Here is a 14849-nt window from a genome sequence, read left to right as displayed (position 1 = left end):
GAGTGGTAGTATGGTAGTGAGTGGTAGTGAGTGGTTGTATGGTAGTGAGTGGTAGTGAGTGGTTGTATGGTAGTGAGTTGTAGTATGGTTGTGAGGTAGGGATTGGTAGTGAGTGGTAGTCAGTGGTTGAGTGGTAGTCAGGTAGTATGGCAGTGAGTGGTAGTATGGCAGTGAGTGGTAGTGTGGTAGTATGGTAGTGAGTGGTAGTATGGTAGTGAGTGGTGGTATGGCAGTGAGTGGTGGTATGGTAGTTAGTGGTGGTATGATAGTGAGTGGTAGTATGGTAGTGAGTGGTAGTATGGTAGTGAGTGGTAGTATGGTAGTCAGGTAGTGAGTGGTAGTGAGTGGTAGTATGGTAGTGAGTGGTAGTATGGCAGTGAGTGATAGTATGATAGTGAGTTGTAGTATGGCAGTGAGTGGTATTATGGCAGTATGGTAGTGTGGTAGTATGGTAGTGCGTGGTAGTGTGGTAGTGTAGTAGTGAGTGGTAGTATGGTAGTGAGTGGTAGTGTGGTAGTGAGTGGTAATGTGGTAGTGTGGTAGTATGGCAGTGAGTGGTAGTATGGCAGTGAGTGGTTTTATGGCAGTGAGTGGTAGCATGGCAGTGAGTGGTAGTAAGGCAGTGAGTGGAAGTGTGGTAGTGAGTGGAAATATGGTAGTGAGTGCTAGTATGGCAGTGAGTGGTAGTATGGCAGTGAGTGGTAGTATGGTAATGAGTGGTAGTGTTGTAGTATGGTAGTGAGTGGTAGTATGGTAGTGAGTGGTAGTGAGTGGTTGTATGGTAGTGAGTGGTAGTGAGTAGTTGTATGGTAGTGAGTTGTAGTATGGTAGTGAGGTAGGGATTGGTAGTGAGTGGTAGTCAGTGGTTGAGTGGTAGTCAGGTAGTATGGTTGTGAGTGGTAGTATTGTACTGGGTGGTAGTATGGCAGTGAGTGGTAGTATGGTACTGTGGGAGTGAATAAAAGTGAGTGGTAGTATGGCAGTGAGTGTTAGTATGGCAGTGAGTGTTAGTATGGCAGTGAGTGGTAGAATGGTAGTGAGTTGTAGTATGGTAGTGAGGTAGAGAGTGGTAGTCAGTGGTTGAGTTGTAGTCAGGTAGTATGGTTGTGAGTGGTAGTATTGTACTGGGTGGTAGTATGGCAGTGAGTGGTAGTATGGTACTGTGGGAGTGAATAAAAGTGAGTGTTAGTATGGCAGTGAGTGTTAGTATGGCAGTGAGTGGTAGTATGGCAGTGAGTGGTAGTATGGTAATGAGTGGTAGTGTGGTAGTATGGTAGTGAGTGGTAGTATGGTAGTGAGTTGTAGTATGGTAGTGAGGTAGGGAGTGGTAGTCAGTGGTTGAGTGGTAGTCAGGTAGTATGGTAGTGAGTGGTAGTATTGTACTGGGTGGTAGTGTGACAGTGAGTGGTAGTATGGTACTGTGGGAGTGAATAAAAGTGAGTGGTAGTATGGCAGTGAGTGGTAGCATGGCAGTGAGTGGTAGTATGGTAATGAGTGGTAGTGTGGTAGTATGGTAGTGAGTGGTAGAATGGTAGTGAGTTGTAGTATGGTAGTGAGGTAGGGAGTGGTAGTCAGTGGTTGAGTGGTAGTCAGGTAGTATGGTAGTGAGTGGTAGTATGGTAGTGAGTGGTAGTATGGTACTGTGGGAGTGAATAAAACTGAGTGGTAGTATGGCAGTGAGTGGTAGTATGGCAGTGAGTGGTAGCATGGCAGTGAGTGGTAGTAAGGCAGTGAGTGGTAGTGTGGTAGTGAGTGGAAATATGGTCGAGTGGTAGTATGGTAGTGAGTGGTAGTATGGCAGTGAGTGGTAGTATGGTAGTGAGTGGTAGTATGGTAGTGAGTGGTAGTATGGCAGTGAGTGGTAGTATGGCAGTGAGTGGTAGTATGGTAATGAGTGGTAGTGTGGTAGTATGGTAGTGAGTGGTAGTATGGTAGTGAGTGGTAGTGAGTGGTTGTATGGTAGTGAGTTGTAGTATGGTAGTGAGGTAGGGATTGGTAGTGAGTGGTAGTCAGTGGTTGAGTGGTAGTCAGGTAGTATGGCAGTGAGTGGTAGTATGGCAGTGAGTGGTAGTATGGCAGTGAGTGGTAGTATGGTAGTGTGTGGTAGTATGGTAGTGCGTGGTAGTAGTGAGTGGTAGTATGGTAGTGAGTGGTAGTGTGGTCGTATGGCAGTGAGCGGTAGTATGGCAGTGAGTGGTAGCATGGCAGTGAGTGGTAGCATGGCAGTGAGTGGTAGTATGGCAGTGAGTGGTAGTGTGGAAGTGAGTGGAAATATGGTCGAGTGGTAGTATGGTAGTGAGTGGTAGTATGGCAGTGAGTGGTAGTATGGTAGTGAGTGGTAGTGAGTGGTAGTATGGTAGTATGGCAGTGAGTGGTAGAATGGTAGTGAGTGATAGTATGACAGTCAGTGGTAGTATGGCAGTGAGTGGTAGTATGGCAGTGAGTGGTAGTATGGCAGTGAGTGGTAGTATGGCAGTGAGTGGTAGTATGGTAGTGAGTGGTAGTTAGTGGTTGTATGGTAGTGAGTGGTAGAGAGTAGTTGTATGGTAGTGAGTTGTAGTATGGTAGTGAGTTAGGGAGTGGTAGTCAGTGGTTGAGTGGTCGTCAGGTAGTATGGTAGTGAGTGGTAGTATTGTACTGGGTGGTAGTATGGTAGTGAGTGGTAGTATGGTACTGTGGGAGTGAATAAAAGTGAGTGGTAGTATGGCAGTGAGTGGTAGTATGGCAGTGAGTGGTAGTATGGCAGTGAGTGGTAGTATGGCAGTGAGTGGTAGTATGGTAGTGAGTTGTAGTGAGGTAGGGAGTGGTAGTCAGTGGTTGAGTGGTTGTCAGGTAGTGTGGTAGTATTGTACTGAGTGGTAGTATGGTAGTGAGTGGTAGTATGGTACTGTGGGAGTGAATAAAAGTGAGTGGTAGTATGGCAGTGAGTGGTAGTATGGCAGTGAGTGGTAGAATGGCAGTGAGTGGTAGTATGGCTGTGAGTGGTATTATGGAAGTGAGTGGTAGTGAGTTGTAGTATGGTAGTGAGTGGTAGTATTGTACTGAGTGGTAGTATGGTACTGTGGGAGTGAATAAAAGTGAGTGGTAGTATGGCAGTGAGTGGTAGTATGGCAGTGAGTGGTAGTATGGCAGTGAGTGGTAGTATGGCAGTGAGTGGTAGTATGGTAATGAGTGGTAGTGTGGTAGTATGGTAGTGAGTGGTAGCATGGCAGTGAGTGGTAGCATGGCAGTGAGTGGTGTTCAGTGGTTGTGGTAGTATGGTAGTGCGTGGTAGTATGGTAGTGTAGTAGTGAGTGGTAGTGTAGTAGTGAGTTGTAGTGTGGTAGTGAGTGGTAGTGTGGCAGTGAGTGGTAGTGTGGCAGTGAGTGGTAGTGTGGCAGTGAGTGGTAGCATGGCAGTGAGTGGTAGTGTGGTAGTGAGTGGAAATATGGTCATATGGTAGTTAGTGGTTGTATGGTAGTGAGTGGTAGAGAGTAGTTGTATGGTAGTGAGTTGTAGTATGGTAGTGAGTTAGGGAGTGGTAGTCAGTGGTTGAGTGGTCGTCAGGTAGTATGGTAGTGAGTGGTAGTATTGTACTGGGTGGTAGTATGGTAGTGAGTGGTAGTATGGTACTGTGGGAGTGAATAAAAGTGAGTGGTAGTATGGCAGTGAGTGGTAGTATGGCAGTGAGTGGTAGTATGGCAGTGAGTGGTAGTATGGCAGTGAGTGGTAGTATGGTAGTGAGTTGTAGTGAGGTAGGGAGTGGTAGTCAGTGGTTGAGTGGTTGTCAGGTAGTGTGGTAGTATTGTACTGAGTGGTAGTATGGTAGTGAGTGGTAGTATGGTACTGTGGGAGTGAATAAAAGTGAGTGGTAGTATGGCAGTGAGTGGTAGTATGGCAGTGAGTGGTAGAATGGCAGTGAGTGGTAGTATGGCTGTGAGTGGTATTATGGAAGTGAGTGGTAGTGAGTTGTAGTATGGTAGTGAGTGGTAGTATTGTACTGAGTGGTAGTATGGTACTGTGGGAGTGAATAAAAGTGAGTGGTAGTATGGCAGTGAGTGGTAGTATGGCAGTGAGTGGTAGTATGGCAGTGAGTGGTAGTATGGCAGTGAGTGGTAGTATGGTAATGAGTGGTAGTGTGGTAGTATGGTAGTGAGTGGTAGCATGGCAGTGAGTGGTAGCATGGCAGTGAGTGGTGTTCAGTGGTTGTGGTAGTATGGTAGTGCGTGGTAGTATGGTAGTGTAGTAGTGAGTGGTAGTGTAGTAGTGAGTTGTAGTGTGGTAGTGAGTGGTAGTGTGGCAGTGAGTGGTAGTGTGGCAGTGAGTGGTAGTGTGGCAGTGAGTGGTAGCATGGCAGTGAGTGGTAGTGTGGTAGTGAGTGGAAATATGGTCATATGGTAGTGAGTGGTAGTATGGCAGTGAGTGGTAGCATGGCAGTGAGTGGTAGTATGGCAGTGAGTGGTAGTGTGGTAGTGAGTGGAAATATGGTCATATGGTAGTGAGTGGTAGTATGGCAGTGAGTGGTAGCATGGCAGTGAGTGGTAGTATGGCAGTGAGTGGTAGTGTGGTAGTGAGTGGAAATATGGTCATATGGTAGTGAGTGGTAGTATGGCAGTGAGTGGTAGTATGGTAGTGAGTGGTTGTATGGTAGTGAGTTTTAGTATGGTAGTGAGGTAGGGAGTGGTAGTGAGTGGTAGTCAGTGGTAGTATGGTAGTGAGTGGTAGTGAATGGTAGTCAGGTAGTGAGTGGTAGTAAGTGGTAGTATGGTAGTGAGTGGTAGTGAGTGGTTGTATGGTAGTGAGTTGTAGTATGGTAGTCAGTGGTAGTCAGGTAGTGTGGTAGTGAATGGTAGTCTGGTAGTGAGTGGTAGTGAGTGGTAGTATGCTAGTGAGTGGTAGTGAGTGGTTGTATTGTAGTGAGTGGTAATGAGTGGTTGTATGGTAGTGAGTGGTAGTCAGTGGTTGAGTGGTAGTCAGGTAGTATGGTAGTGAGTGGTAGTCAGGTAGAATGGTAGTGAGTGGCAGTATGGTCGTGGGTGGTAGTGAGTGGTAATGTAGTGAGTTGTGGTGAGTGGTGGTGTGGTAGTATGGTGGTAGTGAGTGGTAGTATGGTATTGAATGGTAATGTGGATGTGAGTGGTAGTGTGGATGTGAGTGGTGGTGTGGTAGTGTGGTAGTGAGTGGTAGTATGGTAGTGAGTGGTAGTATGGTAGTGAGTGGTAGTATGGTAGTGAGTGGTAGTGAGGTAGTGAGTGGTAGTGAGGTAGTGAATGGTAGTGAGTGTTAGTGAGGTATTAGTGTGGTAGTGAATGGTAGTGAGTGGTTGTGTAGTAGGGAGTGGTAGTGAGTGGTATTCAGTGGTTGAGTGGTAGTCAGGTAGTGAGTGGTAGTGTGGTAGTGAGTGGTAGTGTGGTAGTGAGTGGTAGTGAGTGGTAGTATGGTAGTGAGTGGTAGTATGGTAGTAAGTGGTAGTATGGTAGTGAGTGGTTGTATGGTAGGGAGTGGTAGTGAGTGGTATTCAGTGGTAGTCAGGTAGTGAGTGGTAGTATGGTAGTGAGTGGTAGTATGGTAGTGAGTGGTAGTGAGTGGTATTGAGTGGTTGTGTGGTAGTGAGTGGTTGTATGGTAGGGAGTTGTAGGGAGTGGTAGTGAGTGGTAGTCAGTGGTTGAGTGGTAGTCAGTGGTTGAGTGGTAGTATGGTAGTCAGGTAGTGAGTGGTAGTATGGTAGTGAGTGGTAGTATGGTAGTGAGTGGTAGTATGGTAGTGAGTGGTGGTATTGTCGCGAGTGGTGGTATGGTAGTGAGTGGTGGTATGGTAGTGAGTGGTAGTATGGTAGTGTGGTAGTATGGTAGTGAGTGGTAGTATGGTAGTGAGTGGTAGTGAGTGGTATTCAGTGGTTGAGTGGTAGTCAGGTATTGAGTGGTAGTATGGTAGTCAGGTAGTGAGTGGTAGTATGGTAGTGAGTGGTAGTATGGTAGTGAGTGGTGGTGTGGTGGTATGGTCGTGAGTGGTAGTATGGTAGTGAGTGGTGGTATGGTAGTGAGTGGTAGTATGGTAGTGTGGTAGTATGGTAGTGAGTGGTAGTATGGTAGTGAGTGGTAGTGAGTGGTTGTGTAGTAGGGAGTGGTAGTGAGTGGTATTCAGTGGTAGTCAGGTAGTGAGTGGTAGTATGGTAGTCAGTGGTAGTGTATGGTAGTGAGTGGTAGTATGGTAGTGAGTGGTAGTGTGGTAGTGAGTGGTAGTATGGTAGTGAGTGGTAGTATGGTAGTGAGTGGTAGTATGGTAGTGAGTGGTAGTATGGTAGTGAGTGGTAGTGAGTGGTTGTGTGGTAGTGAGTGGTATTCAGTGGTAGTCAGGTAGTGAGTGGTAGTATGTTAGTATGGTAGTGAATGGTAGTGAGTGGTAGTATGGTAGTGAGTGGTAGTGAATGGTAGTGAGTGGTAGTATGGTAGTGAGTGGTAGTGTATGGTAGTCAGTGGTAGTATGGTAGTGAGTGGTATTGAGTGGTTGTATGGTAGTGAGTGGTAGTGAGTTGTAGCATGGTAGTGAGGTAGGGAGTGGTAGTGAGTGGTAGTCATTGGTTGAGTGGTAGTCAGGTAGTGTGGTAGTGAGTGGTAGTATGGTAGTGAGTGGTAGTGAGTGGTATTCAGTGGTTGAGTGGTAGTCAGGTATTGAGTGGTAGTATGGAAGTCAGGTAGTGAGTGGTAGCATGGTAGTGAGTGGTAGTATGGTAGTGAGTGGTGGTGTGGTGGTATGGTAGTGAGTGGTGGTATGGTCGTGAGTGGTAGTATGGTAATGAGTGGTGGTATGGTAGTGAGTGGTAGTATGGTAGTGTGGTAGTATGGTAGTGAGTGGTAGTATGGTAGTGAGTGGTTGTGTAGTAGGGAGTGGTAGTGAGTGGTATTCAGTGGTAGTCAGGTAGTGAGTGGTAGTATGGTAGTCAGTGGTAGTGTATGGTAGTGAGTGGTAGTATGGTAGTGAGTGGTAGTGTGGTAGTGAGTGGTAGTATGGTAGTGAGTGGTAGTATGGTAGTGAGTGGTAGTATGGTAGTGAATGGTAGTGAATGGTAGTGAGTGGTAGTGAGTGGTTGTATGGTAGGGAGTGGTAGTGAGTGGTATTCAGTGGTAGTCAGGTAGTGAGTGGTAGTATGTTAGTATGGTAGTGAATGGTAGTGAGTGGTAGTGTATGGTAGTCAGTGGTAGTATGGTAGTGAGTGGTATTGAGTGGTTGTATGGTAGTGAGTGGTAGTGAGTTGTAGCATGGTAGTGAGGTAGGGAGTGGTAGTGAGTGGTAGTCATTGGTTGAGTGGTAGTCAGGTAGTGTGGTAGTGAGTGGTAGTATGGTAGTCAGGTAGTGAGTGGTAGTATGGTAGTGAGCGGTGGTATGGTAGTGAGTGGTAGTATGGTAGTGAGTGGTAGTATGGTAGTGAGTGGTGGTATGGTAGTGAGTGGTAGTGAGTGGTAGAGTGGTAGTATGGTCGTGGGTGGTAGTGAGTGTTAGTATGGTCGTGAGTGGTAGTATGGTAGTGTGTTGTAGTCAGTGGTAATATGGTAGTGAGTGGTAGTGAATGGTAGTATGGTAGTGAGTGGTAGTGAGTGGTTGTGTAGTAGGGAGTTTTAGTGAGTGGTATTCAGTGGTTGAGTGGTAGTCAGGTAGTGAGTGGTAGTCAGGTAGTGAGTGGTAGTATGGTAGTGAGTGGTAGTATGGTAGTGTATGGTAGTCAGTGGTAGTATGGTAGTATGGTAGTGAGTGGTAGTATGGTAGTGGTATTGAGTGGTTATATGGTAGTGAGTGCTAGTGAGTGGTTGTATGGTAGTGAGTTGTAGTGAGGTAGTTAATGGTAGTCAGTGGTTGAGTGGTAGTCAGGTAGTGTGGTAATGAGTGGTAGTATGGTAGTCAGGTAGTGAGTGGTAGTATGGTAGTGAGTGGTAGTATGGTAGTGAGTGGTGGTATGGTAGTGAGTGGTGGTATGGTAGTGAGTGGTTGTATGGTAGTGAGTGGTGGTATGGTAGTCAGTGGTGTTATGGTAGTGAGTTGTAGTGAGTGGTAGTATGGTAATGAGTGGTAGTATGGTAGTGAGTGGTAGTATGGTTGTGAGTGGTAGTATAGTAGTATGGTAGTGAGTGGTCAGAACAGGCTGTGAGACAGGGTTGCCAGGTGTAGCTGAAATTTCCAGAATAATGGTCAATCAAAACTTGCCCGCAAGGTCCAATTAACACAAGTCACATTGATAATGCTGCTCTCCTCTCACTCAGGTGACTCAGGTGACTGCTGCACCACCCTCCCTGCCCCCCTTCCCTCCATGCACTACCCTCCCTGCACCACCCTCCCTGCCCCCCTCCCAGACTTCCCTCCCTGCCCCCTTCCCTCCCTGCCCCCCTCCCTCCCTGCCACCCTCTTTTTCCACATTTTGTTACATTGCAGCCTTATTCTGAAATGGATTAAATAAATAAAAATCCTCATCAATCAACGCACAATATCCCATAATGACAAAGCGAAAACAGGTTTTAAAAAAAACAACAGAAATACTTTATTTACATGAATATTCAGACCTTTTGCTATGATACTCTAAATTGAGCTCAGGTGCATCCTGTTTCCACTGATCATCGTTGAGATGTTTCTACAACTTGATTGGAGTCCATCTGTGGTAAATGTAAATTTATTGGACATGATTTGGAAAGGCACACATCTGTCTTTATAAGGTCCCACAGTTGACAGTGCATGTCATAGCAAAAGGAATTGTCCGTAGAGCTCTGAGACAGGATTGTGTCAAGGCACAGATCTGGAGAAGGGTACCAAAATATTTTTGCAGGATTGAAGGTCCCCAAGAACAGAGTGGCTTCCATCATTCTTAAATGGAAGAAGTTTGGAACCACCAAGACCCTTACTAGAGCTGGCCGCCCGGCCAAACTGAGCAATCGGGGGAGAAGGACCTTGGTCAGGGAGGTGACCAAGAACCCGATGTTCACTCTGACAGAACTCCAGAGTTCTTCTGTAGAGATGGGAGAACCTTCCAGAAGGACAACCATCTCTGCATCACTCCACCAATCAATAAAATATAGGACAAAACACACATCACGACAAGAGACAACATAACACTACATAAAGAGAGACCTAAGACAACAGCATGGCAGCAACACAACATGGTAGCAGCACAAAAACATGGTACAAACATTATTGGGCACAGACAACAGCACAAAGGTTAAGAAAGGTAGCTACAACACATCACGTAAAGCAGCCACCTCTGTCAGTAAGAGGGTCCATGATTGAGTCTTTGAATGAAGAGATGGAGATAAAACCGTCCAGTTTGAGTGCTTTGTTGCTGCTCGTTCCGGTCGCTAGCTGCAGCGAACTGAAAAGAACCTCCAGCTCTAAACCCTCAGAGGTAGTAATCACACCTGTGGGGAGAGGGGCATTCTTCTTAACAAACCACATGACCTTTGTTTTGGAGGTGTTCAGAACAAGGTTAAGGGCAGAGAAAGCTTGTTGGACACTGAGAAAGCTTTGTTGTAGAGCATTTAACACAAAAGCCGGGGAGGGGCCAGCTGAGTATAAGACTGTATAAGACTTTAGCTACAACATATCACGTAAAGCAGCCACCTCTGTCAGTAAGAGGTTCCATGATTGAGTCTTTGAATGAAGAGATGGAGATAAAACTGTCCAGTTTGAGTGTTTGTTGCTGCTCATTCCGGTTGCTAGCTGCAGCGAACTGAAAAGAGGAGCGACCCAGGGATGTGTGAGCTTTGGGGACCTTTAACAGAATGTGACTGGCAGAACGGGTGTTGTATGTGGAGGATGAGGGCTGCAGTAGATATCTCAGATAGGGGGGAGTGAGGCCTAAGAGGGTTTTATCAATAAACATCAACCAGTGTTTCTTGCGACGGGTATACAGAGATGACCAGTTTACAGAGGAGTATAGAGTGCAGTGATGTGTCGTATAAGGAGCATTGGTGGAAAATCTGATGGCCGAATGGTAAAGATCTAGCCACTCGAGAGCACCCTTACCTGACGATCTATAAATGATGTCTCTGTAATCTAGCATGGGTAGGATGGCCATCTGAATCAGGGTTAGTTTGGCAGCTGGGGTGAAAGAGGAGCGACTACGATAGAGGAAACCAAGTCTAGATTTAACTTTAGCCTGCAGCTTTGATATGTGCTGAGAGAAGTACAGTGCACCGTCTAGCCATACTCCCAAGTACTTGTATGAGGTGACAACCTCCAGCTCTAAACCCTCAGAGGTAGTAATCACACCTGTGGGGAGAGGGGCATTCTTCTTAACAAACCACATGACCTTTGTTTTGGAGGTGTTCAGAACAAGGTTAAGGGCAGAGAAAGCTTGTTGGACACTGAGAAAGCTTTGTTGTAGAGCGTTTAACACAAAAGCCTGGGAGGGGCCAGCTGAGTATAAGACTGTATCATCTGCATATAAATGGATGAGAGAGCTTCTTAGTTGAGCTTCTTACTTCTTGTTGATGTAAATTTGAGAAGAGCGTGGGCCTAGGATTGAGCCTTGGGCTACTCCCTTGGTGACAGGCAATGGCTGAGTGGAATAAGGCTGTAACGTAACAAAATGTGGAAAAAGTCAAGGGGTCTGAATCCTTCCCGAATGCACTGTCAAACACTTTAAAACACAGGTTTTAAATGTGTAAGTGTCTTAGACATATAATGTATAGCTAAGTATTTATAAAATGTCTAAAACACTAAAGTGCTGTATCTCCACAACAAACGTTCTGCTTTCTTCTTCCTGCTTATTTCTCTCATCTAAACATTTGGTCTGTTAAAAATGTAAGTGAACTCGCATGTCATCTGACATAATCCGAGGCAATTTTGTAGGCTTTACATTAGAGATTAGCTATTTTTACATGGTTTTAGGTACATTTTAAGCACTACTGAACAAAGAGCCGTTTAGGAGCCAAATGAGCCAGCTCACTGAAAAGACTCAGAATGCCCATCACTAATGGCAGGGGAGATTAGGAAAACACATCCTCCAGTTTAAAGGGGCCAGAGCAGGGGTCTTACAGCGACGGGGCTGAAATGATTATGGCTGTGGGGAACCTGGAGGAAGGGTTAGTGGATAAAAGATTGGACTGAAAGGATGTTGACTGGAGGTTGAGTAAGGCAGGAGGGGCTCGTAAGGGGTACATGACAAGTCTGCCTCTGGGGGAACTCTGAGCACATGACCACACCACTGAAAAAACACACACTCCATTTGTGTGTTAGTGAGGACTGTCTGTGTGTTAGTGAGGACTGTCTGTGTGTTAGTGCGGACTGCCTGTGTGTTAGTGCGGACTGCCTGTGTGTTAGTGCGGACTGCCTGTGTGTTATTGCGGACTGCCTGTGTGTTAGTGAGGACTGCCTGTGTGTTAGTGAGGACTGTCTGTGTATATTGTTTACCTTCAGTCACATGAACACCATACCACTGATCCTCTCTCTCGCTCTCCTTCTCTCTCTCTCCTTCTGTCTCTCTCCTCTCTCCTCTCCCTCTCCTTTTCTGTGTCTCTCTCTCTCCTCTCTCCTCTCTCTCCCCTTCTCTGTCTCTCTTTGTCTCTCTAGAAGCACCATTCCTCTCCTTCATCAGATCGTCTGACTGAGACTCATATGCAGGTTGACGACCTGAAAGGCATCATGGTACGCAACATCGGTGAGATAAGACTCCAATCCTACATCCACCACTGCCGCTGTATTAGGGTCTAGGGGAGAAGTGTCTAGGGTCTGAGGATCCAGTGTATTTTAGTTTCTTGTTTTTACTCTGTTTCCTACAGACTTGTTGGCTCAGAGGGGAGAGAAGTTGGAGTTGCTGATTGATAAAACGGAGAACCTGTTGAGTCACATTCTAATCTACTACAATTACTCAACTATACACCAACTATCCTACTACTGCGCCTATAACCCAGCTCAGAGCATCATTAACTTCCTCTCTCCTCCAGTCTGTGAGTTTTAAGACCACCAGCCGTAACCTGGCCAGAGCTATGTGTATGAAGAACCTCAAACTGACTGTCGTCGTAGTGGTGGTGTCACTGGTAGGTACTGTCTGTCTGTTCACCCGTCTGTGTGTGTGTGTGTGTGTGTGTGTGATAGTCTGAACTATGTAGTCCGTTCTCGTCAGGTGGTCCTGTATGTAGTAGTGTCTGCAGCCTGCCGAGTACTCAGCTGGCCCAACTTCATCAGGAAATAAGAGAGGGGGAGGAAGAGGAGGGGGAGGAAAAGAGGGAGCAAGAGAAAGAAGACAAGACAGCGGACCCACAGGGGAAAAAATCACTCTTCTCTCCTGTCTCTCCTCTTGTCTTCCAGTCAGCAGGGAGGAGAGGATCCTCTATTGGACAGAATGGTGACACAACAAGGCATCCAGATAGTGGAGATTTAACAACGTTGTGATTGTCTTGCTTTCTGTCCCTAAACAAGAGAATGTGTTTATCTGTCCAAAGACTTGTGATTGTTGGATATGCAGCCTGAAGATATTGTGCTAGTGGAATTCAGGAAGTCGTCCATACGGCTATCCAGTCCAGACCATGGTCCTCTCATTGTGCTGTAGAGGGATGGCCAACCCAACCCAGCTCCTGGAGAGATACTGGCTGTGCAGGCTTTTGCTCCAACCTTACCCCTCTCCAGCTCCAGATTCTCCCCCCCAGTCAGTCCAGCAGATTAAGCCACTGGACCAGCATGCATCTGTACCCAGACATTTAGCTGTCTGTAATAATTCTCTCTCTGTGTTCCTACTCTACGTAGGGCTTGGCAATATGGCCAATATATCATGGTATTGTTTACATGTTTTACTGTATTTAATGTTTTTTATGAATAAAAGTTATACATTTGCTTTATGAGTAGTGAGTGATCCCAGGGTGCTTTATGAGTAGTGAGTGATCCCAGGGTGCTTTATGAGTAGTGAGTGATCCCAGGGAGCTTTATGAGCAATGAGTAGTGAGTGATCCCAGGGAGCTTTATGAGCAGTGAGTAGTGAGTGATCCCAGGGTGCTTTATGAGCAGTGAGTGATCCCAGGGTGCTTTATGAGTAGTGAGTAGTGAGTGATCCCAGGGTGCTTTATGAGCAGTGAGTAGTGAGTGATCCCAGGGTGCTTTATGAGCAGTGAGTAGTGAGTGATCCCAGGGTGCTTTATGAGTAGTGAGTGATCCCAGGGTGCTTTATGAGTAGTGAGTGATCCCAGTGTGCTTTATGAGTAGTGGGTGATCCCCAGGGTGCTTTATGAGTAGTGAGTGATCCCAGGGTACTTTATGAGTAGTGAGTGACCCCAGGGTGCTTTATGAATAGTGAGTGACCCCAGGGTGCTTTATGAGCAGTGAGTGATCCCAGGGTGCTTTATGAGTAGTGAGTAGTGAGTGATCCCAGGGTGCTTATGAGTAGTGAGTGATCCTAGGGTGGCAACACATATATTCTACATTATTTCAATGGGTTTTTCTCCATTCGGATTGTTTTATACTGTTCAATTCAACTTCAACCTAAAATAATTTCATCAATTTCTGCATTTCCTGCACTCATTACCACGATATGGGCAAAAACACTAGGCCTTATTTTTAACCAAATTGCGATTTAGATCAAAACACTTTAGGAATCATGGAAATAGAATGTTTATTATAATTCTATAGTTAGAATATAAATTATAGTGGGCACAGTGTTTGACAATGAAGGAAAATGCCATTGACGAGTTATTGTGACAGGGTAGGAACCAAAGTGATGTTCAGTGTTTCCTAGGGGACCCTATAATCCTTGGCTACATTAAATCGCTATTCATATAGCCAACTTATTCATGCTTCACCTATTCCTCTTTGTTTTAGAAGATACTGTTGCACAAGCAACATGCTGATTTAAGCCTCTACCAGTACTGGTATCAGGCTGTATTAGCTAGCTACGTTTCCTCTGACTCTGTACTTTTATTAACTAGCCAGCTAACTAGGGATTAGTATTAGTGGCTAACACGATTTAACTTAACTTGCTAAGAAAATACAAACTAGCTGTTTGCAGATGTAAGAAACACAAACTAATAATGTAATTACAACGCTTGTGGATTTATATTAAGAAACAGCATTGTCATCAACATTGTTGCATGAGCTGCATTGACTGGGCAGACTGAATGAAAGTGTCTCATGGTCAAGCAACAACAAATGCGCTCCTTGGGTGATGGGGTGGGACTAGGTCTGTGTGGAGAAAGTGGAGAGGGAGAGAGCGGAGAGGGAGAGAGCGGAGAGGGAGAGAGCGGAGAGGGAGAGAGCGGAGAGGGAGAGAGCGGAGAGAAGTGGAGAGGGAGAGAAGTGGAGAGGGAGAGAAGTGGAGAGGGAGAGAAGTGGAGAGGGAGAGAAGTGGAGGGAGAGAAGTGGAGAGGGAGAGAGTGGAGAGAGCGGAGAGAGTGGAGAGAGCGGAGAGAGCGGAGAGGGAGAGAGCAGAGAGGGAGAGAGCAGAGAGGGATGACTCAAGTAGCGGAGAGGGAGAGAGCAGAGAGAGAGCGGAGAGGGAGTGTTGAGACTTCTAGCTCACTCAGGAAAAGAGAAAAAAATATATATATATAGATAAATAGATAAAAGAGAAGCAAATGGGTCTGATGTGTTCAATTAAATGGGGAACAAGTGATTTCTTTAAGTTTCTTAGATGCTCAGATATGTTACATTATGTGCGCATGCGCAGCTTCACTAGAGACTTAAATTACAGCACCTGTTAATCACTTCACCGCAGACAATCATCAGGAGCACACAGCCCGTTGGTATGTTACTGCGAACTACTCAGTCTAGCATTAATGTTTAAGTCACTTATATGTTTGTGCACTGAACGTTTACCTCACTGTGTCGGTGTTAGTTGGCCGGGAGTAACTTGTAGCTCGCTGGGTGCGGTAGCTCAGCGACCCAGATGCTATATAGCATTA

At 45.9% G+C, this 14849-nt stretch overlaps 1 protein-coding gene across 2 annotated transcripts in view; it reads left to right on the top strand.

Annotated features, from left to right (window-relative positions):
• Nucleotides 1-12168, top strand: part of LOC115205799 (vesicle-associated membrane protein 7-like) — a 51827-nt gene extending 39659 nt beyond the window's left edge. For both annotated transcript variants that reach the window (XM_029772114.1, XM_029772113.1), the window contains 4 exons: nucleotides 11533-11620; nucleotides 11742-11804; nucleotides 11881-11999; nucleotides 12086-12168. In XM_029772114.1, coding sequence (XP_029627974.1) covers nucleotides 11533-11620; nucleotides 11742-11804; nucleotides 11881-11999; nucleotides 12086-12154 — 339 coding nt within the window. In that variant the 3' untranslated portion in view covers nucleotides 12155-12168. The remainder of the gene's footprint in view (nucleotides 1-11532; nucleotides 11621-11741; nucleotides 11805-11880; nucleotides 12000-12085) is intronic.
• The last annotated feature ends 2681 nt before the right edge of the window (nucleotides 12169-14849 follow it).

This window comes from Salmo trutta, chromosome 13 (genome assembly GCF_901001165.1).
Source record: "Salmo trutta chromosome 13, fSalTru1.1, whole genome shotgun sequence".
Classification (NCBI taxonomy): Eukaryota; Metazoa; Chordata; class Actinopteri; order Salmoniformes; family Salmonidae; genus Salmo; species Salmo trutta.
Note: the sequence above shows the minus strand (reverse complement) of the source record. Positions and strands in the feature narration are given on the sequence as shown.